At 43.7% G+C, this 15,746-nt stretch overlaps 1 protein-coding gene across 1 annotated transcript in view; it reads left to right on the top strand.

The window, feature by feature from the left end:
• Nucleotides 1-15,109, top strand: part of MAU2 (MAU2 sister chromatid cohesion factor) — a 56,421-nt gene extending 41,312 nt beyond the window's left edge. Inside the window, exons 16-19 of the mRNA XM_088478419.1 lie at nucleotides 1,170-1,281; nucleotides 1,888-1,978; nucleotides 9,074-9,201; nucleotides 13,859-15,109. Of these exons, the coding sequence (XP_088334545.1) occupies nucleotides 1,170-1,281; nucleotides 1,888-1,978; nucleotides 9,074-9,201; nucleotides 13,859-13,933 (406 nt within the window). The 3' untranslated portion in view covers nucleotides 13,934-15,109. The remainder of the gene's footprint in view (nucleotides 1-1,169; nucleotides 1,282-1,887; nucleotides 1,979-9,073; nucleotides 9,202-13,858) is intronic.
• Nucleotides 15,110-15,746: the final 637 nt, after the last annotated feature.

Genomic DNA, 15,746 nt, shown 5'->3' with positions numbered 1-15,746 from the left:
ATAGAAGTCGATGGTCACTTTTGTTGACAGTGACTAAACTAAAAGCAGAATGCAGGCGGTACTATCCCCACATGGTAAAAATGCTACGTAGCATTTTTACCATGGAAGCATTATAACGTTAAACATGCATCTAAAACTGTGTTTTATAAGACCGGACTTAGGGCCTGATTCCGACCTGGTCGCAAGCGCTAAGCGCTCGCAACCGGGTCGATGGTGGCCCAGAGCGCATGCGTACAACGGAGCCAGCTCCGTCGTACTCATTCGCGAGACCCGGATAGCGACGGGCACTCCGTCGCTCTGGGTCTCGCAACAAAGGTGGCGAGCTGTCGATATTGAGTGGCAGCTTGCCCCCTTTGGTGGGCGGGCCAGGGGCGTGGCTGCCCAAACGGAGGCGTTCCCATAAGAACTCCTGATGTCAGTGGAGAGATTCCGGCTCTGTTAGAGCCGAAATCTCTCTGGGGCTTGCGGCCACGAGCCCCTACCACAAGGGTCTCGTCGCAAGCCCGATGGTCGCGATGACCAAGACCATCGCGACCATCATTATGGCCGCTCGCTGTAGCTGTGGGTGGTCACCCATAGCTATGCGAGTGGCCAGGAGGCCATTCTAAACAAAAACAAAAAAAACCCGGCCCTGATTCAGAGCAAGCGCTCTGTCAGAGCGTCCGGCTCTGAATCAGGGCCTTAGAGCATTTTGGGTTGGGTACGGGATGCCGGCGGTCAGAGTCCCAGCGCCAGCATCCAGACACGGTTAAAATTGTGATAGGTACCCTCTCATCCCCCCTAGTGCCTAACCCTCCCCCCAAGTACCTAATTCTGACCCTAGCCCTGCTATTTACTGTTGGAATGCTGGCACTGGGATTCTGACTGGTGTCCGGTCTCGGGATACCTGCACTCAGAATGCTGTTGCCGGACAGCCAGCATTTCAACTACCTCCCAGCATGATTACTGTCTCTGGATAGTGACACCGGTATTCTGCTGTCTGTAGTCACTGTCGACAAAGTGACCATTGACCTCGCTTATGTATTCCTTAGAAACATTGATGGAAAAGTCTATGGGTGCTTTGAAAATTGTGATGAAAACTCATGCTTGGTATGAGGTTGTATTTTATGAGGAAAGTAACTTATCGGCGTGTCCTTTTCATCTTGAATCCCTTTTTCTCTTCATTCCAGACGATTTCTACGTGAAACTTTAAAGATGTCTAACGCTGAAGATCTGAACCGACTAACAGCATGTTCATTAGTGCTTCTTGGCCATATCTTCTATGTACTGGGAAATCACAGGGTACGCTTAGTGTTACGTGTATTGTATATTCAATCCCACCTTTAAACTGTGTTTTAGTCTAGGCACTTCGCATTTTACACACAACTCTCAGCATGCACGTTTATATCTTGCATTGGATACAGTCATCGCCTTCATGATCTAGTGTTGCAGTACATTGGCTAGAAGTTACACAGACATTCTACAGAATCTACAGCTACAGAAAAAATCTATCTTCTTCTGACATTGTCTACACAGCAGCTAGGCATCAAGGGGCAGCTGTGCTTGTAGTTCATTACGTTTTTGAATATTTTCTTGGAAATCTTGTGACTGTTGGTATCACCTCCCAAATGTCCGTTCCCACCCCGAAAAAAAAAAAAAAAATCCTTGAGACCTTAATTAGTATACTAAAGCATTATGGTGGACTATTTCAAATACTGATGACACTGATTTTATGCAGCATATTTACCTAGAGAGAATGTAATAAACTATCTCCTTTTTATAGTTTTCTATTGGGAAATAAGATGTTTTATTTTTGTCTTGCATGTTTAATCAGTTCATAGGGGCTTCATTTTAAGCTAAAGCACCTTGCACTGTAATAAATCATTAATAAATCTAATGTGTCATCAGGAGAGCAACAATATGGTTGTCCCAGCCATGCAGCTGGCCAGCAAGATCCCAGATATGTCTGTGCAGCTGTGGTCCTCCGCTCTGCTTAGAGGTAAGGTCAGGCCTGCATTTGCCTTGATAATAGTGTACCCTATTTGACAAAGTAATCATTCTAAAGAGGCTTTTATTAGTATAGTCAATTTTTGTAAACTAGCTATTCTGAAATGGTCCGCAAAATGGCTCTACACACAATTGTCTCTAAACATTTAATGTGTATAGGTAGAACTCTTCTGTTACACATTATGTTAATTTGGTGGTGTTTAGAACACTCTGCTAAAGTATCAGTGCTAGAACATAGCACAAACACTGCAGACATGGAAAGGAATATCCACAAGTAGAGTTATATTGAGCTGCCACCAATAAACAATTTCTACAAAAACCATATATTTAGCATAACATGAATTTTTGCTAATCCTGTATATCGGACATGCACTTATACAAAACCACATATTATAGACACTTTTTTTTTTTCAGGCAGTTCACATAAAACGCGATCCATCACCTTAGCAGCCATTGATCCCCGATTTGTAGATCCCAATATTATTTTGGTCGGGTTTGGCAAATCAGGGAAATCCAACATGTTGGATATCACTGATGCCCCGCCCCCGGGCTCGGGGGTTCAGGGAATTGTTACAATCTTCTGCTGAAGTATGTCTTTAGCTTAAATGGTAACTCCAGTTAGTAGTTGTTTGCTTAACTTATATAAATTACGTTGGGTACTAGAACTTACTGGAGTAACACCTGCTGCTTGAAATGGGTCTTCTGCTTCAAATTGCCTGTTGAAACTCCAAGATAAACTGTTGCTGTGTTTTAATAGCTGGCCTTCATTAGTAACATCTGTAATCATGGAAACAACTTGGCCTGCATTTATTTGGTTTTTCTTTTCTTCATGCTTACTGATGTTGCTAACAAAAGTAAGTTTTACACACACGCACACACACACACACACACCATATATTTCAAAATACAGCATTAGTGTATTTTTGAGTTTTCTGCAGGTGATTTCAGGCATAATTCCAGTTTCTCTTATCAGGAGGTAAGTTGTAATACCCAGCATAAGTTGTATACATTTTTTTTCTCCTTCATCCACTAGGGGACACTGGAGCTCAAGACAGTGGGGTATAGACGGTGGTAGAGTAGAGCCTGGCACGTTAAATAATTAAGAAGTGTGACGGGCTCCTCCCCCTCTATGCCCCATCAGCCCCAGTTTTAGAAATTGTGCCCGAGAGAGTCGGTAGCACTGTGGGCTGGCTCCAGCCCTTTAGTATTTTGTTTATTTTAAATTTATATTTACACATGAGGACAGGCAGACTGCTTACTGTGGCAGTCTGCCTGCTACATGGGAGCCGCCGGGAGGGCAGCACACGGCTACTGCAGCCTGTGTCCGGTGACCCTGAGGGGGGACCTTAAACAGAGTCATCGGACTCCATGAGGGCCCGCCACAACTGAAACCGGTTCGTGTCCGGGTTTCCTCGTTTGCCCCCCAGCCCAGCAACCTGGCCGCAGCAGTTCGTAAGTATATCCCACCACTCCAGACTAGCTGGAGTGGTGGGCCAAAACGCTGGGCTCAGGGACAGCGCGTGCTGCGCGGCTGTTATACAGCCTCCTTCCCCCTGCCAGTAAACCTGGCAGTGTCGGAGCTGCTGATGAGACCCGCCGCTGCAGTCAGCGTCCGGGTCTCGGGCTTATCCCTAGCCACTGTTCCCCCTCCTATTTCATGAGGGGATGGATACCGCGTGGGCCCCTCTACAGTGCGTGTTATACAGAGGGCAGCGTTGGTGATAGCGCGATGCTGCCGTGGCTGTCACTGAGAACGCCTGCTCCTCCCTCCTCTATGCAGGGAGGGAGAATGCCACGTCCCGCTACTACCATAAGCCCCGCTATTTTATAAGTACATAACGGGGCTGGGGCGGGGCACAAGAAGCCGCTCAGCGCGGCTGCTCATTGCCGCGCTGGTGCTTGCATGAGCGAAGCACCAGCGCCGGCTTATGCTTAGAGCCGCATGAGAGCGCGGCTGTTATTCACAGCGCTGTGAGTTGCTGCGCCGGTGCTTGTATGAAGGAAGCACCGGCGTTAGCTCTTACAATCCCACTCCCCCCTCAGGCGTCCTCCCTGGCAGTTTCCCCGTCCTAATTAATGAGGGATGGAAATGCATGTTTAGCTTGAGGCTATCTCCCCACCCCGCCCTACTGCACAGCAGTGGCGCGTCGGAGGTCATGTCAGGCAGCACCTACATCGCGCTAGGAGAGTCCCCGTCCCCTGTAAGCATGTGTGGGGGTGATTTTCACAGTGTGCCCCCCCCCCCCCAGAGGTTTACCGCCACTAATGTAGCGATGGGGGCGGAGCTTAGCGGCGGGCCCGGGCAATTTTCCCTCGGTGGCCTCCTGCTGTCTTTGCAGTAAGCTTGGGGGCTCTTTCCAGCATAACCTCTCACGGAATCGGGCGGGGTTCCTCACCATAGCGCCCAGTCCGCAGGCGTGCGGGTGCGCGCTCAGGCACCTTAGCCGGAATTTCCCAGCTGTGTAGTCGGGAAGCATGTTAACTGTAGCGGATCCTCCTTAGTCCCCAGCAGACCTGTTGCGCCCTGCTTGTGAGCGCTGAGCTTTCGTTAGGCGGGGCAAGTTAGCATTATGTGTGTCTGGTGTCTTGTCTCCTACATTAAGTAATACAGTACACAGCTTAGCGCAAGGTTGACAGATAATGCACACCCACTATTGGAGTCAGCGGGCAGTGTAGGGCTCGCTGACTTCCTTCTAGCCGATGACTACTTCCTAAATGGAAAGAGAGATCCCTTCCGTTTCTGTATGATGACGTCATCAGCCAGTGTCCAACGTCATTCCCTACCATTGAATGGGCAATATAATCTCGTGGCGAGTCACCGTGCCTGAAGCGTGGCGTGCGGAGCGAGCCCGCAAGGGGCTGTCTTTATTTCCTGGAAAGTGTGGGCAGAAACCTCCACTTCCGCCTTCACTCGCGTCACTTCCAGGTACGGCAACGGAATGGGTTTTATACTCTTCCATAACTTAATGCCTCCAGCGTTGGAAGGAGGTTAGCTGGGTTAGGGTTACATCTCTTCCATAGCATATTAGTGACCTGCTATACAGAGCTGGTCGCTCTGGCCTGCACTGGTTTTGTTTTTAGTGCAGTTGTGCCAATAATCCATATCTCAAAATAAATATCCAGATACGGATAATTTCAATTTACCTTGGGAGTAAATTGCATTGGGAGTACGCATATCTATGTGTAGGTAATTATATCTCATGTGCTCGCTTCGGCAGCACATACAGTAATTGTGACGGTACTCCCGGATCTACCCTATTCGGAAATGAGAGCTCCCCAAATGTGCTGGCCATCCCTGTTGCCCAGAATTAAATGCTGGGACACCCACATCTCTAGCGTTGTGCTAACTGACTTCTCCTATAACCAGAGTGGGTTGGGGTCTTGCGCTGCAGCGCTACCCACTGCACAGTTTTCTAGTTTAATATGAGGGCTCTGTCAGTAAACAGGTAGCCTACGGACTCACCATGAACAAGCCCATTTTCTTATCTCGGAAGAACAGTGTTGTGCAGTGCGCCCCACTTGCACATTTATTTCACTGAAGCACAGCTCCCTAAGATGCTATTTCCTGAAGGGGCTGGGGGTGTTTTTTCCCAAGGAGAGTACTCGCAACAGTCCGCCATTTTCTACTGCTAAGCTATATACATAGCTCACTTTAAGGGATAGTACAAATTAGTGTGTGGATTAGGTTACACACTTCTGCATTACATATGTATGTGTGTATGTCGGGGTCAGACCTGGTTAATCCTCGGAGGGGAAGCCACCTGGTACTCCAGGCGATGTAGGCTATGCATAGGATCATATCTATCTATCTATATATATATATATATATATATATATATAATCTTGTGTGCAAACTTCGGCAGCATGTAAACTAATTTGTAAGCTGGGTTTTATGTCCAGAGTACAATAGATTAGGTTTCTCTATGGAATGGTCATATTCTGCAGCTTACATTGTGACAGACACAATTCCCCAACAACACTACAAGTACCACATACATGTAGTGGTCTTGTATATCCACACATGTATATAAAGTTATACATAGGTACATACGTGCTCCCGGGGCACTCATGTCTAGGTCCAGCTCAGGCTGTTCATGACTCTTAGGTCTGGGCTATCGCTTAGCATCCTTGGACACTAGTGTAGTTCTGTCCCCATCCGTTAATACTTGGCACATAAGCCGCTGTATCTAGCGCTCTGCAATATTGCAGCGCCTCTCTGCAAGGGGCCTGTTATTATTTAAAACTGCAGTAAGTATCTCTAGTGGCGCACTTGGTCTGCTCCTGGTACTTATAAGACATGCTGACTCTTCTCAGAGATTGACTTCTTATGCAACTATGTATATGTCTGCATATGAAGAGTGGGATACACAGCCTTACATACAAATTTATAATATTTGGGAAAACCTGCTTCCAGCCCTAATTGGGGTTATGAATAAAAGTATATCCCTTCCTTCTTTAATTGGGATAACTAACATTCTATATTTGTGTATATACAGTATATTCAGGTACTCCATAATATTGACTTGTCGCAGTCTAAATATCCACCAAGAGGTTCCTACTCAGCAATATAAGTATTGTATTTTATATTGGTATGTGACCACTACTTCAATGTCAAGGGTCACTTGTGGGGATCCATGGAAATTCTATGTATACATGCAGAGGGTCTTAGTTGATATCTTACGCTATCTGGTGATTCTGCCTCTTTGGCTATATGCACTTCCCCATTATAAGTGTTAATGTAATGATACTTACACTAGCAGGGTGTTTGGGGTATATGTGCATTCTCTATATGAATACACATCTCTAATGGAACACTCTCAGATAAAGTCATTGAATGTAGTCCTGTTGTATGACCTACATGTCTCCACTAACAATTCTGCTAGTTTCTACAGTATTTTCTACGACAATATCTCCAGACTGAAGTCCAAGCTATAGAGCATTGGGTCTTTGACCACCGATGTTACACTTTATACCGGATGGGTTGTTGTGAAATGGAAAAGGTCAGTGACATTCTACGTAGCATCCAGAGGGCTTCTGGTCACTCACAGGTGAGCAGGCTCACCCCCTAATCCTCCGGAAGAGGCTCCTGATACTGCAACCTGACATTACACATCAGTTATCCTCCCTTCTGCACCCTAGCTGCTGTCCTGGCAGACATTCGCCCCCTTATGGTACCTGTTCACGTTAGTTGGCTCTACACCTTAGAGCCTTCCTGGTGTGTGGGTCCACCAGCATAGAGATTAGTGATATGCTATTTTCTGGGTTGCGGTGCATTTTCAGGCTAGTGCACAGGTTTACATTACGTACGTCAGTCACAGGTCCTGTTCCTATAACAGAAATATTATACACAAGAGGCCTTGTTTGTTTGTTTTCTGTTCAGTATCTGTTGATACTTTTATTATACTGACAGGTACTTTCATGTTGACCTAGGGCTCTAGCCTCACTATATAGGATGCTTCCCTATTTGGTGTCTCGCTTTCCCGGGGTGGCTGTTGCATCCATGATTTTCAGCAGCTAAGGTATCCCAGTTGTTTTCATACTATTACGGGCCAGAAGCTGCTACTGTCTACACGCTTCCATTATGTTGGAAGTCGTCCATTTGTGGGAATCAACCTCCGCTGTTGGCGGAGGTTGATTGTTTTGTTTTTTTCCAGGTGAAGGGGAAGCTGGTCTTCGCCTGAATATATGGAAGAGTTCCAGTTGCGGTTTTATCCCTCTGTTCCAGACTGGGTTGTCCTGTTGTCTGACCCTCTGTAAAGAATTGTTGTCTCAATCTTCTCTATGCCATCCCTGCCACTTGCCAGTGGAATCTCCACTGGCTGGTGACTTCTACATTTTAGCCCTTCCGCTGGTTGAAATCCACCTAATTAGTTAGACCTCAGGACTGGTCCTGGACGACAGTTCGATATATGCCTCTGGCCTTCAGATATACTCTTTGTTAAAGAAGTTTGTGGACGGAATCTGCATCAGTTATCTGTATAATTCTACATATATCGATATAAATTATGTTCAGCAGTGCTGGTATTCTACAGTCTGCGACTGTTGCACCTTCCTGTTTTAAACTCTACTACAGTTTTGTGGAGTTTTATTCTTGGATTACCGCCCCTTTTCCTATGGACTCATGTTGGGACTCACTGCTCCCAAGGGTCTGGGTCGGTTTGTTTTCAGCTGTGATTAAGGTGTACTGACGATTCTAATCTTTGTTGTCCACTAGATACAGCTCTTGCCTTTCCATTGGGCCTAAGGTTCTTGGCGGTCCCTGTTACGGTTGGTCGCGGGTTACGGCAAGTTCTCAGCACTTCCCACCCAGGAGGTTGGCTTTGGGACGTCCCCACTGTCTTGAGCTCCAGTGTCCCCTAGTGGATGAAGGAGAAAACAGGATTTTGGTACTTACCGATAAATCCCTTTCTCCGATTCCACAGGGGACACTGGACGCCCGCCCAGTGCTGTGTTCCTGCCGTTTTGTTGGCTCATTATATGGTTGTGTGACTGCATGTGTTCCCTGCAGTGGGTTCTTCTATTCTCCTTCAGCCGGTTTTGTCCGTTCTGTGGTCTTCTCCTTCTCCTCTTTTTCCTGATGTCCTCCGTCTCCTCTCGGGCTCAGTTTCTTAAACTGGGGCTGATGGGGCATAGAGGGGGAGGAGCCCGTCACACTTCTTAATTATTTAACGTGCCAGGCTGTACTCTACCACTGTCTATACCCCACTGTCTTGAGCTCCAGTGTCCCCTGTGGAATCGGAGAAAGGGATTTATCGGTAAGTACCAAAATCCTGTTTTTCCCTGTAGAATTCTGTTTAATAATCTTGTTTTACTTTAGTAGTATAAATTAAAATTGTCACAACAGCGTTAAAGGTACATATGGAATATTTTAAGGAAACTTAATTTATGTAAAAATCAAAGGTGTTTGAATTTCACCTCTGTAATTGTATTTTTCGATGAGCCTAAATATTAGTTTTAAGTAACTCTTAAAAGAAAAAAAAAAAAAAAGATATTTTTATTAGGCACTACTTTTTGTGATTGCATTATCTCTTGTAATATTGGAGGAGCCTCATTTTATTTGTTTTAATGTTTTATTTGCGGTATGCAGATCTAAATAAAGCATGTGGAAATACAATTGATGCCCACGAGGCAGCACAGATGCATCAAAATTTCTCCCAGCAGCTGCTACAAGATCACATAGAGGCCTGCAGTCTTCCTGAACACAATCTCACAACGGTTGGTGTTGATATAGTGTTTATAATGCTCTGACATTTTACATTTTAGGCATTGCTGTAATATTACCTAAATATTCAGAACTGACATGCAGGTGTAATGCAAAACAAAGGTAAATGGAGGCTTTCTGGGTCTGTCCAAAGATAGAAAGGTAACAAGACAATGTGGGCTGTGCGAGTTGCAAATGGAGTAGAAAGTTGTTCTTTTTTTATAAATCATGTTCAACACCAATTTTTATATGTCCAGTTATCGGTCCCAGGAAAAATGTGTAAATAGTAAATCGTCTTGCAGATTTTGGCTATGCAGATTTCAGATGCTGTCCCACAAGACCTCCCACACTCCAATGACTTTCTACTAGAAATTGTAGACTGGTTAGGTTCTGTGGATATTTTATATAATTAATTGTTGTTGTGGTACAAAGAAATTTGACACTGGGATGTAGTGCTCAGAATGCTGGCGCTGGAATCCCGACACCAGTCAGAATCCCGGAGCCACCATCCCGACGGTAAGTATTGGTGTTAGGGGGAGGGTATGGGGTTAGTTAGACACTAGGGGGATGGTTTGGGCTAGGGTGGGAGTTAGACTACGGGGGGTGAGGTTATATTTAGGGGTGGGAGGGTTAGGTTTTGGGGTAGGGTTAAGGGTACTCATTATATACTCATTATGTACTTGTATAATCACTCCATTTCTCTTGAAATACAAAATACTCGGCACACACATCCACCAGACAACGCAGCAGTGGCGGATTGACCAACGTTTCAGTGTAATACATTTTTTTTTCAGGTTGCAGGGTATATTCATTACATTGAAACATTGTTCAATCTGCCACTGTTTTGTTGCATTTATTTACCCTCTATGTTGCCTTGTCTGATGTTTACATTGCCCAGTCTCAGTCACTTGGATTTAGGAGGGCACTGGAGATGATTTTACCTGGAGTATGGGATTTACCTATCTAATGAAATCGCCACCCAGCAGACACGAAGTGTCCCCCACACAGGTGTGTGCAGTTTTAAGTACGAATGGTACATTGATTTTTTGTAATTCTACTGCAAATCATTTTTTAATATATAATAGGCAACACCTCCTGCAGACTTCTCCACCCCATTTATGTCAATGACAATTTTATAGATATTTGTTCAGGTAGCATCTCCAAGTTCGTCTTAGCCAGTCTATCAATTGAAACAAGTTATATTACCCTGACCAATATGAGTCATCGTTGGGAGGCGTGCTACCTCCCCCCAAGGTCTCGCCAACAAATGATGCCAGGTACTGATTCTGAGTTAAAGAGTGCACAACTTGCCTTTTGTCTTTTCACCATCCATTTAGTTGGCAGAGGTTTATTCTCCCGAAGAATACTCTGGTTCTGGTTTGGTGGCAGTGCATGACCTCCAGCCAGCGATTCAATTGCCGGAGTGTCCGGCTGGATTTGCTCATAGAGGATATGTTTGACAGTGGTAAGGCAGTTTTGGTGCAACTATCACTATTACTGTGATGTTTGTGTATTTATGGTAACAGTCAACGGAGCATTCCTCGACAGAGAATGTTTGTTTTTGGCAATTTGTGAGTCAGAACCATTGGCAAGTATGGAGCTGGACACCAAGGACAGTTAACTATCCGAATCCACCAGAGCCAGCACCAGATGGTGAGTCACAGCCACGCGGAATAAACAGGACTTCCCGGTAACCGGACTCATAGTACCACAGCTCGGATATATTGTTTTGATGTGTGCCAGCGAGCAATCCATAGGTTCAACTAACGTCGGGCATTATGCCCACAAATGTCGAGGCTCTCTGCCTGCAATATTGGACACACCGTTCTGGCTGCCTTTTTGTCAAGCAGACTTTCCTTACCAATGCCTGAGTCTCATTTTTGTATACCAGGTTTTGACTGAGGCAGAAACTTTTTAAAGAGGGCAACGGAGGTTTGGGTATAAGCTGCAAGGTACTGTATCTCTCTACTAGCAGTCAATTTCTCATACGTTTGATGGTCCTTCTGTAGTGGCCACCTTTGAAGATCTTGCTTCGTATCTTGGATACAATGATCAATAGCCAGAATTTCGATCATTCTGACTGCTGTATTCTTTTCTGGCTGTAACCACTTTTTAAGTGTGTTTTACAAAGTTCAGTAAGTCGAGCAAGAACAGACACATCTCTAGTTATGATACTGTTGAGCCTCGCCCATATTGGGGATTCCAAACTAGGATAGCCGTTTTCAGCTGCTGCTAGTTACCAGCCTTGTCCTCGTCCAGGTCTATATAGGTGCGCTGAGCTTCCCTCAAAAGAGAGAGAACTAGATATTCAGCCCACCTCTCTCGGGTTACCATTTGGCTTGGGTGGTAACACGTTCAAATGCAACCAGATATGCCCCCACATCATCATCAGAAGTGAATTTCTGCGGCGTGGGTGTAGCTGGAGCCTCCCTGTCTTGTCTAAACTGAGCAGTTTCCTTGCGGAGAAGATTGGTATTGTGTGCTGTTGCCACCTTCCTAACGTTCTTATTACATCTCCCATTTTCAGAGACGTTTGGGCTGGGAAGCGGAATCTTGCTTCCCTTTGCATTCACGGGATTCGCCAGGTGCAATACTACAATAGCCAGTAGTTTAAAAAAAATAAAATAAATAAATTGTTTTCTTTGCAAAACAAACAGGTGCTTTAGCATGCCACACAGGCAAATAGAAATATTTTTTTGGCCACAACCAACTCCGTTTAATGATTCAGCAGGCGTGGTACTACAATGACCAGCAGGGTTTTAAAAAAAAAACAACATTTTTTCATTACAAAATACAGCTGCTTCACAGTGCACAGGGTTATTGCTTTTCTACAACCTAGCAATCTCCTCAATGTCCCATGCAGCTCTTATAATTGTTTATAGTGGTATTGGTCACATTTCCATCACCACCATTGCATCTGGCTGGTTCAGTGAACAGCAAGATCTGGCTGTCCTTTATAATTCCACGATTACACCACTGTGATACAAAAACTTCTTGCTGGAAAAACTATTTTGTCTTGTTCACGTCAATAATAGCAGAGCAGACTTTTGTCAGGATGACACCAGGCGACCCTCGCTCTAGCTAGATGCAACTTGGTTGTCTTGTCACTGACCAACTATCTCCAGAACAAACCTTTCTTTATTCTCCACCCAAGAACTACAAAACCAGTTCCGACAGACTCTTGTCCCCTGTAGGCATGGACTCCACAAGAGCTCTGTTCTTTGGTATCTTGTAGTAAGACTTTTAACAGCAGATTTGGTAAGTCCTGTAAGTTGCGAGGTGAGGTCCCCATGGCTTGGACTTGTTTTTCCAGCAAATCCCACAGGTGCTCAATCGAATTGAGATCTAGGGATTTTGGTGGCCAAGTCAACACCTTGAACTCTTTGTCATGGTCATCAAACCATTCCTGAACAATTTTTGCAGTGTGGCAGAGTGCATAATCCTACTGAAAGAGGACACTTCAGGAAATACCACTGCCATAAGGGGTGTACTTGGTCTGCAACAATGTTTATTTAGGTGGTACATGTCAAAGTAACATCCATATGAATGCCAGGTAACGCAGCAGTACATTGCCAGAGCATCACACTGCCATTGCCGGCTTTACTTATTCCCATGGTGCATCCTGGTGCCATATCTTCCCCAGGTACACACACGCACACACACGCACCCAACAATCCATATAATGTAAAAGAAAATGTGATTAATCAGAACAAGCCACTTTCTTCCATTGCTCCATGGTACAGTGCCTGTTGCAGGCACTTTTAGCGTTGGACATGGGTCAGCATGGATACTCTTGACAAGTCTGCAGCTATGCAGTATATTCCTTATTTCTCCTGCTAGGTGCACAATATAGTGACTGTGACCTAATTATATATGTATGTAAGCATTCACCCCTTAATAACCAGAGGTTTTCCTTTAGTTAGTAGGAATTGGGATAGACTAGATGGACCAAGTTTGGTATCTTCCGTCAAATTCTATGTTTCTACGAATGTAAACAAAATATGATGAGCAACTTTTAAGATTTTTTTTTTTTGACAGCCAGAACTATTCAGATAGAGAGATAGATATATATATATATATATATATATATATATATATATATATATATATATCTATCTATTTTAAATCTTTTACCTTGACAAAGGAGCGTGTGAGGTGCTAAATTAAAACTCCTTGAAAAGTCTCCTAGTGCTGCTGTTTTCGGTCTATTTGTCCATAATCCAGCATAGAACATGAAACACATTAATTTGACATAACTGGTCAACTGGTCATAACCCTTTTTGTTATTCTTTGATCATTCTGTGTCCATAAGAAGGGTGAGGGTTGTTCTTTGTTTTATTTGACTAGTTGCATGTTTACAACCTGTCATAGATGGTATGTTTTTCCTTTTACAGGCTTTTAGAACAGCAGAATTTGACTAATCCACCCGTATTTGTGTCCTAAAACAGGTTGTTTGTGAGGTATGAGGCCAGGTTTGAAAATGGCTCTATTATTCAATATAGCTCATGTATCTGTATCATAGGTCTTTTAGAACATTCCTCACTTTAAGTCTATATAATTTTTATTTTTCTGAATGTAATTTTCTGGAACCTTGGATGGGGTTCAGTGATTTGCCAAAAGGTGGTTGTTTTTTTTTTTTGTAGGCTTAACCTTTTTGTGTTCCTTTTGCAGTGGACGGACGGGTCACCACCTGTACAGTTTCAGGCCCAGAATGGGCCCACCACCAGCCTGGCTAGCCTTTTGTGAATACTAAACCCTTCCTAAAACATAATGGACTCATCCAGCACTCACTGAACAGGATCCTCCTCTACAAACTGAACTTTGGAGGGTCTGCAACTGCAAGAGAATGCACAACGCAGTTGATATCAATCCTACAGATGAAGGGACCATGTTCCAGACATGACAACAATACATAGGACAGAGAATAATTTCTAAGGTCGTCCTTTCAGAGACTCCATATTTTGGAGATTGACCTACATGCTGCAAACTTCTGACACTCCTGTCTACAAGTGATACTGGCTCCCTCCCCAAGTGCATGGAGCGTGGCTAAGGTCATACCTTCTCTACAGCACGATAAGGGGGTTAAATTTATTTTGGAACTATTTTTTGTGCTATATTTAATATCTGCCTTCAACTTTGTTTCCCTCTACTGAATAGATTTAACAGAGAAGGGCATTTTTTTAGATTTTATATCCATAAATATATATATATATGAAAAACTTAAGTTTATCAATGTTTTAAACTTTTTCTGTGCACAAAAAATATGATTTTGCTGGGGTAGGGGGTTATTCGTTCCCTCTTTCATTCTCCCTTTTGGATAAATTATATTTTCAGGGGAATGGTTTTGATATTTGATAATAGTTTTTTAGCAAGCATCACACAGCCCTTTTTGCTAGCGCAAAAAGACTGCCAAAGGATTAGCCATTTAATCATGAGTAACTTAAGAGTGAGGGATATTAATCCACTTAGACTGAGGCCTGTTTTTTTTTTGTTTTGTTTTTTTAAATTATCAGGAAATATTTTAAAGCCTTTTTTATTTATCATGCTAATACCTGTAAGTATTGTCATATGAAGAATGTTTAAATCAACATTTGATACCCCTATTTTCTCCATACGATTAAGAAAACAGTCATTGTAAATTCTGCTTATTGTGGTTTCCATGCTCGCAACCTCCAGCATAGCAACTATCCCTAAAATCACCACATCCGTACATCTATGTTGTATCACTCAGGCAAGTATTCTTGTGTGTCACAAGGTTAGAAATGAAAATAACACTTTCTTTTATATTTTTTCTCCTTCTTTACACCTATCTGTATATTACATAATTGAGCAGCAGACGTGTTTCCAGTGGTTCATATGTTTTTATTTAAAAAGCTATGGTTCTTTGGTCGATAGCTATTAAAGCTCAAACTATTTTTCAGAGTTGTGAACGGTGCCTCTATTTTTTGTAGGGTTTTGAGGTTGTGAAAAGTCTACACAGGAAACAATAGCCTACTTGGGTGCCGTATTACAGATGTTTGCCTTCCAGTCCAGACTTAAACAGCATTGGTAGAATTTTAGTTCCCTCCACTCACAGCAGAACTAGGATTACGCTGGCATTTAGTTAGCTGTGGTTATTTGTCTGGCTGTCACTGAAATCATAAAAAAAAAGCCTGAATACTAAAAATTTCCTGCTGCCAAGTAGCCACAGACAGAGGAACTAATTTTGTAACTTTTAACCCCTTGACTGCTGACTCCAACCCCCGCAATCCCCCCCCCCCCCCGTGCTGAGCCTACTTTTTTCACTTGTCACATTCCAACATCAATATCGCTAATTCTTTATGCAATAGCCACACAAATTATGCCTTGTTTTCTTCAGAAGACTTTGGATGCGTTTGGAACTTCCCCTGGAGCAAATAAGTTCTATCCAAAATGGGCAGAAAGGTGTTTTGTTTTTTTTATTGAAACTGCAAGAAGGTTACCTAATAGATTTTTTTTAAACACCTCGAATATTTTGTGGTCCTTGCTTCAGTATGAATCCTCCTTTCCCAAGATGGCAATAAGCAGGATTTTTGCTATC

Source organism: Taudactylus pleione, unplaced genomic scaffold, assembly GCF_031769625.1.
Source record: "Taudactylus pleione unplaced genomic scaffold, aTauple2 ptg000214l, whole genome shotgun sequence".
Taxonomy (NCBI): Eukaryota; Metazoa; Chordata; class Amphibia; order Anura; family Myobatrachidae; genus Taudactylus; species Taudactylus pleione.
This window is presented reverse-complemented; position numbering and strand designations above follow the sequence as displayed.